This window comes from Carcharhinus amblyrhynchos, chromosome 16, assembly GCF_965287045.1.
Source record: "Carcharhinus amblyrhynchos chromosome 16, sCarAmb.v2.hapA, whole genome shotgun sequence".
In the NCBI taxonomy this organism is placed as follows: Eukaryota; Metazoa; Chordata; class Chondrichthyes; order Carcharhiniformes; family Carcharhinidae; genus Carcharhinus; species Carcharhinus amblyrhynchos.
The window spans coordinates 68,374,206-68,391,015 of NC_137339.1; the positions used below are offsets into that span (position 1 = coordinate 68,374,206).

The following is a 16,810-nucleotide window of genomic DNA, read 5'->3' on the forward strand; positions in this document are numbered from 1 at the left end:
CATGCAAGAGAGAGTATATGCGTACGAGAGAGAGCATGTGTGTGCATGTGAAGAGTGTGCGTGTGAATGAGAGTGTGTGTGCGAGTGAGAGTGTGCATGCGAGTGAGAGAGTGTGCATGCGAGTGAGAGGGTGCGTGTGAGTGAGAGAGTGTGCGTGCGAGAGCGTGTACATGCGAGAGAGAGTGTGTGTGTGTGTGAGTGAGCATGTATGATTGTGTATGGGTATGATTGTGTTTGAGTGTGTCTGTGAGTTTGTAAATCATTCTCTCCACTGCTCTGAGGGATATGTTTGGGATTTATACAGGGCTATGGGGAGAGTGTGGGAACAGCGGGATTAGATTGGGATTGATACATGCTATGGGGAGAGCACGGAGCAGTGGAATAAGTTTGGGATTGATACAAGGCTCTGGAGAGTGTGGGGCAGTGGGGTTAGTTAGGGATAGATATAGGGCTTTGGGGAGAGAGTGGGGCAGTGGGATTAGTTTGGGATTGATACAGGGCTATGGGGAGAGAGTGGGGCAGTGGGATTAGTTTGGGATTGATACAGGGCTATGGGGAGAGAGTGGGGCAGTGGGATTAGTTTGGGATTGATACAGGGCTATGGGGAGAGAGTGGGGCAGTGGGATTAGTTTGGGATTGATACAGGGCTATGGGGAGAGAGTGGGACAGTGGGATTAGTTAGGGATTGATACAGGGCTATGGGGAGAGAGTGGGGCAGTGGGATTAGTTTGGTATTGATACAGGGCTATGGGGAGAGAGTGGGGCAGTGGGATTAGTTTGGTATTGATACAGGGCTATGGGGAGAGAGTGGGGCAGTGGGATTAGTTTGGGATTGATACAGGGCTATGGGGAGAGAGTGGGGCAGTGGGATTAGTTTGGGATTGATACAGGGCTATGGGGAGAGAGTGGGGCAGTGGGATTAGTTTGGGATTGATACAGGGCTATGGGGAGAGAGTGGGGCAGTGGGATTAGTTTGGGATTGATACAGGGCAATGGGGAGAGAGTGGGGCAGTGGGATTAGTTTGGGATTGATACAGGGCTATGGGGAGAGAGTGGGGCAGTGGGATTAGTTTGGGATTGATACAGGGCAATGGGGAGAGAGTGGGGCAGTGGGATTAGTTTGGGATTGATCAGGGCTATGGGGAGAGAGTGGGGCAGTGGGATTTGTTTGGGATTGATCAGGGCTATGGGGAGAGAGTGGGGCAGTGGGATTAGTTTGGGATTGATACAGGGCTTTGGGGAGAGAGTGGGGCAGTGGGATTAGTTTGGGATTGATACAGGGTTATGGGGAGAGAGTGGGGCAGTGGGATTAGTTTGGGATTGATACAGGGCTATGGGGAGAGAGTGGGGCAGTGGGATTAGTTTGGGATTGATACAGGGCTATGGGGAGAGAGTGGGGCAGTGGGATTAGTTTGGGATTGATACAGGGCTATGGGGAGAGAGTGGGGCAGTGGGATTAGTTTGGGATTGTTACAGGGCTTTGGGGAGAGAGTGGGGCAGTGGGATTAGTTTGGGATTGATACAGGGCTTTGGGGAGAGAGTGGGGCAGTGGGATGAGTTTGGGATTGATACAGGGCTTTGGGGAGAGGGTGGATTGATGATGTGAAGTGGTGTCTTTGTGGTTTTGTTGAAGGAAGGTATGACAGTTCTGCGGTTTAGTTGATTCCTGGTGTCAGACCAATGTTATTGAGTAACAATCTGGATTCTCTCTCTGCCTCTCAGCTGTCCCTGAGTCAGCAGAGGTTAATACTCTGCTGCAGTTGATGCTTCGCTCTGTGACGGTTAACGACACTAACCCTAACCCTAATGTGCTGATTGCGCTGAGACTGGCCAGGGACCACAACCTGGATAAAGAACAACTGCTGTTGCAGCAACTGAAGGATGCTGCTGTTCGAAAGGTGCTGAATGGTAGGTTCAGGAAAATGCCCAACGACACAACACTAATTGCTGACATCAACACAGCACACAACCAGACCATCTGGCCCACCCACTATATGCTGGTGTTTCTGCTGCATGAGCCCGCTCACACCTATCCCCATCTCCGGACCCTTCCATTCCTTTCCCCCTCATTTGTTTATCCTACTTGACCCTTGAATGTATCAATATCATCCAACTCAACAATTCCCAGTGGGAAAGTCCCACATTCTCCCCACTCCCTGTGGGAGCGAGTCCCACATTCTCCCCACTCCCTGTGGGAGCGAGTCCCACATTCTCCCCACTCCCTGTGGGAGTGAGTCCCACATTCTCCCCACTCCCTGTGGGAGCGAGTCCCACATTCTCCCCCACTCCCTGAGGGAGCGAGTCCCACATTCTCCCCACTCCCTGTGGGAGCGAGTCCCACATTCTCCCCCACTCCCTGTGGGAGCGAGTCCCACATTCTCCCCACTCCCTGTGGGAGCGAGTCCCACATTCTCCCCACTCCCTGTGGGAGCGAGTCCCACATTCTCCCCCACCCCCTGTGGGAGCGAGTCCCACATTCTCCCCATTCCCTGTGGGAGCGAGTCCCACATTCTCCCCACTCCCTGTGAGAGCGAGTCCCACATTCTCCCCCACTCCCTGTGGGAGTGAGTCCCACATTCTCCCCACTCCCTGTGGGAGCCAGTCCCACATTCTCCCCACTTCCTGTGGGAGCCAGTCCCACATTCTCCCCACTTCCTGTGGGAGCGAGTCCCACATTCTCCCCCACTCCCTGTGGGAGTGAGTCCCACATTCTCCCCACTTCCTGTGGGAGCGAGTCCCACATTCTCCCCGACTCCCTGTGGGAGCGAGTCCCACATTCTCCCCACTCCCTGTGGGAGTGAGTCCCACATTCTCCCCACTCCCTGTGGGAGCGAGTCCCACATTCTCCCCACTCCCTGTGGGAGTGAGTCCCACATTCTCCCCCACTCCCTGTGGGAGCGAGTTCCCACCTTCCCCCCTCCCTCTATGGGAACGAGTCCCACATTCTCCCCACTCCCTGTGGGAGCAAGTTCCACATTATCAACATTCGATGAGGTGAACAGTCTTGTGGAATGAGTGTGGAAAACTGGATAAACCTATGAAGGAGAAAGAAATTGAAGATGTGACGATCCTTGGCCTTTAAAAAAGTATACTTTGTGTCATGTTTCTTGTGACGGAGGTGGTGAGATCCAACGCTGTTTAAACGATGCTGAATTATCTACAACTATCAGCCCATGTGCTAAACATGCAGAAGAATAACGCCTCCTAATTATTGGATTGTTTGTTTTAATCTGAGTTAATGCAGTTTTTGGGTTGCCCCCTTGGGTTTTCAGAGCAGGGTGTCATTAGATTGATTGACAAGTATTTGTCCTGTACTAATGGGTGGAGTTTTTCTGACAGTGTGACAAACAGGCAGTTGCTGTTTGAAATAGAAAAGGAATAGCAGCTCCTCCTCTGTCTCTCTCCCCCTCTGGATTTTGAAGTCTGGAACCTGCTGGAAAAGAAATATCTCTCTCCAGAGTTCTGCAAAAGGCAAGAGGTTACTGTTTGAATTTGAAAAGGAGTAGCAACCCTCTCCCTCTTTTTGAAGAACAGATTTCTCTCTGGACTTCTGCTTTATGAAGTCTGGTCTTTCTCTGGAGGCTGCTGTCTGAGAGTAAGAAGACAGGTGTCTCTCTGAATCAGTGTTCACAGGTGTTAAAAAGCTTGAGGAGTGGCAATTCACGGATGCATGTGTGTTTTTGCTAACGGATTCTGAAGAGGAGTTTATGTTTATGGGGATATTGCTTAAATTGGAACTCATAGAGATAGACGAGCAGTTAAGAATTACACCTTGTCCTATTTAACTATTTTAATTGGTAAAAAATTTGTTAATTCTTTTTGTTATATATTTAACTATACTGTTTAATAAAACAGCCAACTTCATGTACACACTAATGCTGAAATGGAAATTCTGCTGGTGTCTAGTCTGCCTTCATACCAAACCTCAGAGTTTCTAACATGGTCCCTAACAAAGTACACAGAGGTGGTATGAGAGGAAGAAAGAGTGGGAGTCAACTAAAGTGAAGCATGAGGACTAGTACAGAGTACATGGGCTGAACGGCATGTTCCTCTGATCTCTCAATGACTCTTCATTTGTTTATCTTTGCAAAACAGGCGAGGATTTCTCCTCGGGATTGGTCGCCCTTTACATCATGGCTCTCACTGCGTCCTGTAGCGATCCGAAACACGTTATTGCCGATGGGGAAGACATCGATCTGATAGCAATACTGGAGAAAAAATTAGCCCAGGAAATCAAACACATCAGTAACTATCATCAAACTTATCATTCTGACAGTACACCACCCAGTGTCACTGTGAAACCAACCCAGTACTGCACGGGGTGAGAGAAAATCTCCCTCTACACTGTCGCCATCAAACACTCCCAGGACAGGTACAGCACAGGGTTAGATACAGAGTAAAGCTCCCTCTACACTGTCCCCATCAAACACTCCCAGGACGGATACAGCACAGGGTTAGATACAGAGTAAAGCTCCCTCTACACTGTCCCCATCAAACACTCCCAGGACAGGTACAGCACAGGGTTAGATACAGAGTAAAGCTACCCCTACACTGTCCCCATCAAACACTCCCAGGACAGGTACAGCACAAGGTTAGATACAGAGTAAAGCTCCCTCTACACTGTCCCCATCAAACACTCCCAGGACAGGGACAGCACAAGGTTAGATACAGAGTAAAGCTCCCTCTACACTGCCCCGACCAAACACTCCCAGGACAGGGACAGCATGGGGTTAGATACAGGGTAAAGCTCCCTCTACACTGTCCCCATCAAACACTCCCAGGACAGGTACAGCACGGGGTTAGATACAGAGTAAAGCTCCCTCTACACTGTCCCCCATCAAACACTCCCAGGACAGGTACAGCATAGGGTTAGATACAGAGTAAAACTCCCTCTACACTGTCCCCATCAAACACTCCCAGGACAGGTACAGCACGGGGTTAGATACAGAGTAAAGCTCCCTCTACACTGTCCCCATCAAACACTCCCAGGACAGGTACAGCACGGGGTTGGATACAGAGTAAAGCTCCCTCTACACTGTCCCCCATCAAACACTCCCAGGACAGGTACAGCACGGGGTTAGATACAGAGTAAAGCTCCCTCTACACTGTCCCCATCAAACATTCCCAGGACAGGTACAGCATGGGGTTAGATACAGAGTAAAGCTCCCTCTACGCTGCCCCCATCAAACACTCCCAGGACAGGTACAGCACGGGGTTAGATACAGAGTAAAGCTCCCTCTACACAGTCCCCCATCAAGCACTCCCAGGACAGGTACAGCACAGGGTTAGATACAGAGTAAAACTCCCTCTATACTGTCCCTATCAAACATTCCCAGGACAGGTACAGCACGGGGTTAGATACAGAGTAAAGCTCCCTCTATACTGTCCCCATCAAACACTCCCAGGACAGGTACAGCACAGGGTTAGATACAGAGTAAAGCTCCCTCTACACTGTCCCCATCAAACACTCCCAGGACAGGTATAGCACAGGGTTAGATACAGAGTAAACCTCCCTCTACATTGTCCCCATCAAACACTCCCAGGACAGGTACAGCACAGGGTTAGATACATAGAACATAGAACATAGAACACTACAGCACAAACAGGCCCTTCGGCCCACGAGTTGCGCCGATCACATCAACACCTATCTATAACCCCCAATCCCATAAAACCCCATATACTCATCCAGAAGTCTTTTAAAAGACCCCAGCGAGTTCGCCTCCACCACCACTAACGGCAGCCGATTCCATTCACTCACCACCCTCTGAGTGAAAAACTTACCCCTAACATCACTTCTGTACTTTCCTCCCCGCACCTTAAACCTGTGTCCTCTCGTAGCGACCATTTCAACCCGGGGAAATAGCCTCTGAGAATCCACCCTATCTATTCCTCTCAACATTTTATAAACCTCTATCAGGTCGCCTCTCAACCTACGCCTCTCCAGGGAGAAGAGTCCCAGCTCCCTCAACCTAACTTCATAAGGCATGCCTCCCAGTCCAGGCAACATCCTTGTAAATCTCCTCTGTACCCTTTTAATAGCTTCTACGTCTTTCCTATAGTGAGGCGACCAGAACTGCGCACAGTACTCCAAATGAGGCCTGACAAGGGTCTTATAAAGTTGCAGCATTACCTCCCGACTCCTAAACTCAATCCCTCCATTAATGAAGGCCAGTGCACCATACGCCTTCTTGACCACATCCTCCACCTGCGAGGCCGATTTAAGAGTCCTGTGGACCCGGACCCCAAGATCCTTCTGCTCCTCAACACTACCAAGACTCCTACCCTTGATAGTGTACTCGTTCATCCCGTTGGTTCTGCCAAAATGGACGACTACGCATTTATCCGCATTGAAGAGGAAACAGGCTATCACCATCCACCCTATCTAAACCTCTAATCATCTTATATGTTTCTATAAGATCCCCTCTTAGCCGCCTTCTTTCCAGTGAAAACAACCCCAAATCCCTCAGTCTCTCCTCATAGGACCTCCCCTGCATACCAGGCAACATCCTGGTAAACCTCCTCTGCACCCTCTCCAAAGCCTCCACATCCTTCCTGTAATGTGGGGACCAGAACTGCACACAGTACTCCAAGTGCGGCCGCACCAGATTTGTGTACAGTTGCAACATGACGCTGCGACTCCTAAATTCAATCCCCCTACCAATAAACGCCAAGACACCGTACGCCTTCTTAACAACCTTATCTACTTGATTCCCAACTTTCAGGGATCTATGTACACATACACCTAGATCCCTCTGCTCCTCCACTCTATTCAAAGTCCTCCCGTTAGCCCTATACTCAACACATCTGTTATTCCTACCGAAATGGATTACCTCACACTTCTCCGCATTAAACTCCATCCGCCACCTCGCGGCCCAGCTCTGCAACCTGTTCAAGTCACCCTGCAAACTTCGACACCCTTCCTCACAATCTACCACACCTCCGACTTTGGTGTCATCAGCAAACTTACTAATCCACCCAACTATACCCTCATCTAGATCATTAATAAAGATTACGAACAGCAGTGGCCCCAAAACAGATCCCTGAGGCACACCACTCGTAACCGAACTCCATGATGAATAATTACCATCAACCACCACCCTCTGTCTCCTATCTGCTAACCAATTCCTGATCCAAGTACCTAAATTACCACCAATCCCATACATCTGCATTTTCTGCAGAAGCAAACCATGGTGAACCTTATCAAACGCCTTACTAAAATCCATATATACCACATCTACTGCCTTACCCCTATCCACCTCTTTGGTCACCTTCTCAAAGAACTCAATAAGGTTAGTAAGGCACGACCTTCCCCCTACAAAACCATGCTGACTATCTCTAATCAATTCATTACTCTCCAAATAACTATAAATCCTATCCCTAATAATTCTTTCTAAAACCTTGCCCACTACAGAAGTAAGACTCACTGGTCTATAATTCCCAGGGAAGTCTCTGCTCCCCTTCTTAAACAATGGGACAACATTCGCTGTCCTCCAATCTTCCGGTACTATACCAGAGACCAACGACGACCTGAAGATCAGAGCCAGTGGCTCTGCAATCACCTCTCTTGCCTCCCATAGAATCCTAGGGTAAATCCCGTCTGGACCAGGGGACTTATCTATTTTCAACCCATCTAGAATATCCAACACATCCTCTGTATCAACTACAATACTTTCTATTTTACACCCCTTCACCCCAGTGACCTCCTCAGCTACATTCATATCGTCCTGCGTGAACACCGAAGAGAAATAATGGTTCAATGCCTCTCCAATCTCTTCCGGTTCCACACACAACTTCCCCCTACTGTCTGTAACTGGCCCTAATCTTGCCCTGACCAACCTTCTATTCTTGACATACCTATAGAACGCCTTAGGATTCTCCTTAATCCTATCAGCCAAAGTCATCTCATGTCCTCTTCTAGCCCTTCTTAACTCCCTCTTCAACTCCCTCCTAGCCAATCTAAAGCTTTCTACTGCACTACCCGAGCCCTCAAGCCTCATCCGAACATAAGCCTCCTTCTTCTTCCTAACCAACAAATCAACTTTTTTTGTGCACCACGGTTCCCTAGCCCTACCAATTCCTCCTTGCCTGACAGGGACATACCTATCACAGACCCACAGTAGCTGCTCCTTGAAAAAACTCCACATTTCAGACGTTCCTAGTCCCTGTAATCTCCTAGTCCAACCAATGCTTCCTAATTCTCTCCTAATGGCCTCATAATTACCCTTCCCCCAGCTAAAACTACTGACCCGAGGTTCATGCCTATCCCTTTCCATCACTAAGGTGAACGTAACCAAATTGTGGTCACTATCACCAAAAAGCACACCAACTTCCAAGTCTAGCACCTGGTCTGGCTCATTTCCCAGCACCAAGTCCAATATAGCCTCACCTCTAGTTGGCCTATCTACATATTGAGTTAAAAAACCTTCCTGCACACTTTGAACAAAAACTGACCCCTCTAACGAGCTAGAGCTATAGCTATTCCAATCAATGTTAGTAAAGTTAAAATCCCCCATAACAATTACCCTATTACTTTCACTCCTAACCAGGATCGTCTCTGCAATCCTTTCCTCAACCTCTCTAGAACTTTTTGGAGGTCTATAAAAGACTCCCAACAGGGTGACCTCTCCTCTCCTATTTCTAATTTCTGCCCATACTACCTCAACAGACAAATCCTCATTAAACTTCCTCTCTGACACTGTGATATAGTCCTTGACCAATAATGCTACTCCACCCCCCCTTCTACCTCCTTCTCTACTCCGACTAAAGCACTTGTACCCCGGCACCTGCAACATCCATTCCTGACCCTGCTCTATCCACGTCTCTGAAATGGCCACAACATCAAAGTCCCAGGTACTGGTCCACGCTGCAAGTTCATCCACTTTATTGCGAATACTCCTCGCGTTAAAGTATATACATTTCAAACCTCGCTCCGCCCCACCCTCACAATGCCGTGCAATGCCATCCCCTTCTATGCCCCCCTCACTTTCACCCCCTCTACCCAGGATCCCACCCCCCCTCTGAATCAGTTTAAACCACTCCGCATAGCCTTCACAAATTTACCCCCCAGGATATTTGTTCCCCTCTGGTTCAGATGTATACCATCACTCTTATAGAGATCCCATCTTCCCCAGAATGAGCCCCAATTGCTCAAGTAATTAAACCCCTCCCTCCTGCACCATCCCCTCAGCCACAAGTTCAAACTTTCCCTCTCCCTATTCCTCTCTAAACTATCCCGTGGCACAGGCAAGAGTCCAGAGATAACCACTCTGTTTGACTTGGCCTTTAGTTTCCATCCCAACTCCATGAAACTCTGCTTAATATCCCCTTCCCTTAGCCTCCCTATGTCATGTGTCCCCACATGAATTATAACTTGGGGTTGATCACCCTCTCCCCTAAGAGTCTTGAATATCCTCTCTGACACATCCCGGACCCCAGCCCCTGGTAGGCAACACACCAGCCCTGAATCCCTACCCTTACTACCAACTCTCCTATCCGTCCTTTAACTGTAGAGTCCCCAATCACGAGGCCCAATCTCTTGCATCCCCTAGACACCTGAGCTTTTACAATAGGCTCACCCCCAGAGTCCTGCTCCCTTTGGCTATCCCCAGTTGATGCTTCCTCAACTGTAGCCTCCAGGACCGAAAACCTATTTTGGAGGGGAACAGCCCCAGGGGATTCTCCTCCCACATGCTTCTTTCCCCTCCTCTTGACATTGACCCAAGACTGATTACTAGGAGTGACTATTTCCTTAAAACTCCTATCAATATCTCTCTCTGCCTCACGAATTATGCGGAGCTCATCTAATACCACCTCCAGCTCCTTAACACGCTCCTCCAGAAGCTTCAATCTAAGACACTTCCTACAAGTAAAATCCCCTGAAACACTACTGGATTCCCTCACCACATACATCCCACAGGAGATGCAGCACACTGCCCGAACTGCCATCCCTGAAACAGGTAACAGCAAAAAAAAGGTAAAAAATATAAAAAACTTCCCCACACTTATAATTAGGTTAGAGGAGGTGGGAGGGTGGGATTCTCTACTAGTGTAGAGAATCGGGTATCCTCTCTGGACTAATTTATAGGGTTAGAGGCCTGAAAAAAAAAACTACAACTACCGGTCGACGCCCTAGTGACGACTTCCGGTTTCTAACTAATTTTAAAAAAACCTCCGAAAAAACTCACAACTGAAACTAGAATTAAACAGTTAAGCAAAATAAACAGAAAAAAAAACGCACCTTTTTACTGCCTCCTTACTCGCAAAAATCGCTGCCTCTCGACTCTGCTCCAACGGAACAATGAGCATCCGAGGAGAAATCTAGCACGAGGGGGCATGGCTTTAAATTAAGGGGGGGTAGTTATAGGACGGATGTCAGGGGCAGGTTCTTTACCCAGAGGGTGGTGAGGGACTGGAATGCCCTGCCTGCTGCAGTTGTAAATGCGCCTAGTTTGGGGGCGTTTAAGAGATTGGTGGATAGGTTTATGGACGAAAAGGGATTGGTTTAGATTAGTGGGTCAATGTTTTTTTTTAAAAATAAGACTGGTCGGCGCAACATTGTGGGCCGAAGGGCCTGTTCCGCGCTGTAATGTTCTATGTTCTATGTTCTATGTTCTAAGTCCATCTGCCACTTCTCCGCCCAGTCCTGCATCCTATTTATGTCCTGCTGCAACTTTTGACATCCTTCCAGACCATCCACAACACCACCGACCTTCGTGTCATCAGCGAACTTACTTACCCATCCTTCCACTTCCTCATCCAGGTCATTTATGAAAATGACAAACAGCAAGGGTCCTAGAACAGATCCCTGGGGCACTCCACTGGTGACTGACCTCCATTCAGAAAAAGACCCATCCACAACCACTCTCTGCCTTCTGCAGGCAAGCCAGTTCTTGATCCACAAGGCCAAAGGCCCTTGGATCCCATGCCCTCTCACCTTCTCAAGAAGTCTTGCATGGGGGACCTTATCAAACGCCTTGCTGAAGTCCATGTACACCACGTCCACGGCACTTCCTTCGTCAATGTGTTCAGTCACATTATCGAAGAACTCAACTAGGCTCGTAAGGCACGACCTGCCCTTGACAAATCCATGCTGACTATTCCTGATCATGTCAAACCTCTCCAAATGCTCGTAAATCTTGTCCCTCAGAAGCCTTTCCATCAGTTTACCAACCACTGAGGTCAGACTCACCGGTCGGTAATTTCCCGGGCTATCTCTGTTCCCTTTCTTGAAAATAGGGACTACATCCGCAATCCTCCAATCTTCCGGAACCTCTCCCGTCTCCATTGATGACGCAAAGATCATCGCCAGGGGCTCTGCAATCACTTCCCTCGCCTCCCACAGTATCCTGGGGTATATCCCATCTGGTCCCGGCGACTTATCTATCTTGATAGAATTCAAAAGTTCTAACACATCCTCCACCTTAATATCCACAGAGTAAAGCTCCCTCTACACTGTCCCCATCAAACACTCCCAGGACGGATACAGACCGGGGTTAGATACAGAGTAAAGCTCCCTCTATACTGTCCCCCATCAAACACTCCCAGGACAGGTACAGCACGGGGATAGATACAAAGTAAAGCTCCCTCTACACTGTCCCCATCAAACACTCCCAGGACAGGTACAGCACGGGGATAGATACAAAGTAAAGCTCCCTCTACACTGTCCCCATCAAACACTCCCAGGACAGGGACAGCACAAGGTTAGATACAGAGTAAAGCTCCCTCTACACTGTCCCCATCAAACACTCCCAGGACAGGTACAGCACGGGGTTAGATACAGAGTAAAGCTCACTCTACACTGTCCCCATCAAACACTCCCAGGACAGGTACAGCACGGGGTTAGATACAGAGTAAAGCTCACTCTACACTGTCCCCATCAAACACTCCCAGGACAGGTACAGCACAAGGTTAGATACAGAGTAAAGCTCCCTCTACACTGCCCCCATCAAACACTCCCAGGACAGGTACAGCACGGGGTTAGATACAGAGTAAAGCTCCCTCTACACTGCCCCCATCAAACACTCCCAGGACAGGTACAGCACAGGGTTAGATACAGAGTAAAGCTCCCTCTACACTGTCCCCATCAAACACTCCCAGGACAGGTACAGCACAGGGTTAGATACAGAGTAAAGCTCCCTCTACACTGTCCCCATCAAACACTCCCAGGACAGGTACAGCACGGGGTTAGATACAGAGTAAAGCTCCCTCTACACTGTCCCCATCAAACACTCCCAGGACAGGTACAGCACGGGGTTAGATACAGAGTAAAGCTCCCTCTGCACTGCCCCCATCAACACTCCAATATAGGGTTTGAAACCGCCTTGAGCTCCCCCTCATTAGCCAAACAATCTGATCCCAATTTTTACCCAGCTCAGCATCACGTGGTTACCTGAAATCATTGATTGTATGGATTGCACTGACTGACCTCTCCTGCTCTGTCTCAGTCTCTGCCTCGCTCTCTGTCTTCCCCACTTTGTCTTTTTCTCTGCCTCTCTCTCTCGCTGTCCCTCTCTGTCTGTCTGACTCTATTTCTCTCTGTCTCCTCTTTGTCTTTCCATGTCTCTCCCCCTCTTTGTCCTTTTCTCTCTATCTCTCTATCTCTCTCCCCTTCTGTCTGCCTCTTGTCCCTCTCTGCAAACCCTCTATGACAGCCCTCTCAGTCTCTTTCTCTGTCCCCTGTCTCTCCCTCTCTGCCTCACTCTGCCTGTACGCGTAACCATTAACTGATATTGTCTTGTGTAGATGAGACAACACACCCGATATCTAACTATTACCAAGTTAGCCTGGATGTGCTTGCCCTCTGTGTGACCAACACAAGTATTGAATCAGTTCAGGTTCTCATAGACGCTGTGGAAAATGATCGGTTCAAACACGGAACAGAATTCTCAGTGGGTAAGAATATCAATCCGTGTTTTCCGTCTCTGTCTGTCTCCCGTCTCTGTCTGTCGGTCTCCTGTCTCTGTCTATCTGCTTCCTGTCTCCGTCTGTCTGCCTCCCATTTCTGTCTGTCTGTTTCCTGTCTCTGTCTGTCTGCTTCCCGATCTGTCTGTCTGCCTCCTGCCTCTGTCTGTCTGCTTTCCATCTCTGTCCGTCTCCTGTCTCTGTCTGTCTGTCTCCAATCTCTGTCTGTCTGCTTCCCATCTCTGTCTGTCTGTCTCCCGTCTCTGCCTGTCTGTCTCCCGTCTCTATGTGTCTGCTTCCCATCTCTGTCTGTCTGCTTCCTGTCTCTGTCTGTCTGCCTCCCATCTCTGTCTGTCTGCCTCCCGTCTCTGTCCGTCTGCCTCCTGTCTCTGTCCGTCTGCCTCCTGTCTCTTGTCCGTCTGCCTCCTGTCTCTGTCCGCCTGCCTCCCATCTCTGTCCGTCTGATTCCCGTCTCTGTCTGTCTGCCTCCTGTCTCTGTCTGCTTCCCATATCTGTCTGTCTGCTTCCCGTCTTTGTCTGTCTGTCTCCTGTCTCTGTCTGCCTCCCGTCTCTGTCTGTCTGCTTCCCGCCTTTGTCTGCCTGTCTCCTGTCTCTGTCTGTCTGCTTCCCGCCTCTGTCTGTCTGCCTCCCATCTCTGTCTCTCTGTCTGCCTCTCATCTCTCTCTGTCTGTCTCCTGTCTCTGTCTGTCTCCCGTCTCTGTCTGTCTCCCGTCTCTGTCTGTCTGCTTCCCGTCTCTGTCTGTCTGCCTCCCGCCTCTATCTGTCTGTCTCCTGTCTCCAGTTGACCGCTTTCACTTGTAGTGTCTTGTCTTTGTACGGACACACACATGTTGACACAAACATGTTTATAAGGATACAAACAAACAGACACAGATTCAGACATAATACATTCAGAGACACAGGCACATACATGATGTCACTACATACAGACGTACAAACATGTATATACTGACACATCCAGATATCTACACATATATACAGTAGGGCACACACACACATGTATAAACACACACACGTGAATACACATGCAAACTCACGCACAGAGACAGACATGCACAGAGCCATACACCAAAATGTAAATGTACACACATGCATACACACACATGTACACAAATACACACACACACAGACACATGCAGACACACACCGAAATATACTTGTATACAGGCACACATGCCACATATACACACACGCGAGTGTTTACACACACACAGATGAACAGACACAACTCACACAACCACATATAGGCACACAGGTACAGACATGTGGAATGTTTGCAGGCACCCATATGGATAGGATATACGAGAGTATTTATTCTTTGGGAATGAGAACAGGTATAGCAGCGATAGTTGAGGCTTCTCTCGGTATTAGAGTGATGGAGCTGGATTTACAGCCAGGCCTGGTTTTCACTCTCACTCCCTCCCTGTGTAGATACAGGAGCTATGGCAGCAATCGCCCTGGGCTGTGTGAGGCAGGCAGGGGGTCACCCCAACACCGTGCAGATCGAGGAGGCTTTAAAGAAAGTCCTGACTCAGATTCTTGAGCATGTCCAGGGTGACGGGCTCATTGGCAACCTCTACAGCACAGGGGAGGCTGTCCAGGTAAGTCCCACCTGCACTCACACTCACACTGACATACCCACACACACTGATACACTCACACACTGACACACACACACACTCACACTGACACACTGATAGACTCACACACTCACACTGACACACACACACTCACACTGATACACACACATTCACACTCACACTGACACACACACACACACTCACACACTGATACACTCACACACTCACACTGACAAACACACACACACTCACACACTGATACACTCACACACTCACACTGACACACGCACATTCACACACTCACACTGACTCACACACACACACACACACTGACACACACACATTCACACTCACACAGACTCACACACACACTCTCACACACATACGCACACACAAAGACACACTCTCACACACACACTGACACACACACACACACACACACACTGACACACACACACACACACACACACACACTGACACACACACACACACTGACACAGACACATTCACTCACACACTGACACACTCACACACACACACGCTGACACATTCACTCACACACTGACACACTGACACACACACACAGACACATTCACTCACACACTGACACACTCACACACACACACACAGACACACACACACACACACTGACACACACACACACACTGACACACTCACACACACACACACACACACACACACATTCACTCACACACTGACACACTCACACACACACACACAGACACACACACACACACTGACACACACACACACACTGACACACACACACACACACTGACACAGACACATTCACTCACACACTGACACACTCACACACACACACTATAAACCATAGAAAGGACCTCCTATAAGTGATAAACCTATTGAATACTTCCTTGCCTGAACTGACACATACTTACCAATCAGCACTTTCCCTTCATAAAACCATAGAATTCCTACAGCACACAAGGAAGCCATTCAGCCCATCGAGCTTTCACCGACCACAATCCCACACAAACCATATTCCTGCAACCCCACTATTTATCCTGCTAATCCCCCCCGACACTAAGGGGTAATTTTAGCACGGCCAATCAACCTAACCCACACACCTTTGGACTGCGGGAGGAAACCGGAGCACCCGGAGGAAACCCACGCAGACACCAGGAGAATGTGCAAACTCCACACAGACAGTGACCCGAGCCGGGAATTGAACCCGAGTCCCTGGTGCTGTGAGGCAGCAATGCTAACCACTGTGCCATCGTGCCGCCCTTCTGTCCTGTGCTACTGCAGGAGAGTAAGATAACTTTCTGAAGATTGGAAATTTAGGAAGCAACGAGGATAAGCAGAAAGCATCTCTTTCCTGTCCGCACCATTATCCCACTCGGCCCCAGATTCCCGATAGCCCCGCGCTTATTCCAGGCGTGTCTCACTCCGGACGGACGTTCTCTCCTACTCTGCCAGTGCCAAGTGGAATAGTTCCATTCCATGTTGAGTCTATTTCCCAAAGCGCGCAGTGCTCCAACTCACTAATTCATCCTTTCCATCGCTCCTCACCACCCACTCCGTTCCGTTCTCCCAGGCACTGACCATCAACTCTGACCTCGTCCCAGCTGGACCCTGGAACAAGAACAGGACCCTGGAGAAACTCCTCGGTGAGGTCCCCAAAGGAAGCTTTGACAACCCGCAGGCTGCCGCTCAGGTCGTCCCAGCACTGGTGGGGCGGACATACCTGGATGTGAGCCACCTCAACTGTTCAACAGATCAAAGTGAGTGCCAGCACGGGGAGAGGGTGGGAGGAGGGGGTGGGGGACGGCGTGACGGAATATTCTATACACAGAGAGATGCTCAACCAGGCAGCCTGTCAAACAAATTCATCAGCAAAGCCTGCTCCCAATGTGAGTCAGAGAACGGGCAGCACTCCCTCAGCACTGACCCTCTGACAGTGCGGCACTCCCTCAGCACTGACCCTCTGACAGTGCGGCACTCCCTCAGTACTGACCCTCTGGCAGTGCGGCACTCCCTCAGTACTGACCCTCTGACAGTGTGGCACTCCCTCAATACTGACCCTCTGACAGTGCAGCACTCCCTCAGCACTGACCCTCTGACAGTGCAGCACTCCTTCAGTACTGACCCTCTGACAGTGCAGCACTCCCTCAGCACTGACCCTCTGACAGTGCAGCACTCCCTCAGTACTGACCCTCTGACAGTGCAGCACTCCCTCAGTACTGACCATCTGACAGTGCAGCACTCCCTCAGTACTGACCCTCTGACAGTGCGGCACTCCCTCAGTACTGACCCTCTGACAGTGC

At 49.5% G+C, this 16,810-nt stretch overlaps 1 protein-coding gene across 1 annotated transcript in view; it reads left to right on the forward strand.

Moving 5' to 3' along the window:
• Positions 1–1,747: 1,747 nt before the first annotated feature.
• Positions 1,748–16,810, forward strand: part of LOC145353714 (transcobalamin-1-like) — a 22,557-nt gene continuing 7,494 nt past the window's right edge. The window contains exons 1-5 of the mRNA XM_080204481.1: positions 1,748–1,908; positions 4,096–4,245; positions 12,742–12,891; positions 14,353–14,522; positions 16,081–16,267. Coding sequence (XP_080060607.1) covers positions 1,764–1,908; positions 4,096–4,245; positions 12,742–12,891; positions 14,353–14,522; positions 16,081–16,267 — 802 coding nt within the window. The 5' untranslated portion in view covers positions 1,748–1,763. The remainder of the gene's footprint in view (positions 1,909–4,095; positions 4,246–12,741; positions 12,892–14,352; positions 14,523–16,080; positions 16,268–16,810) is intronic.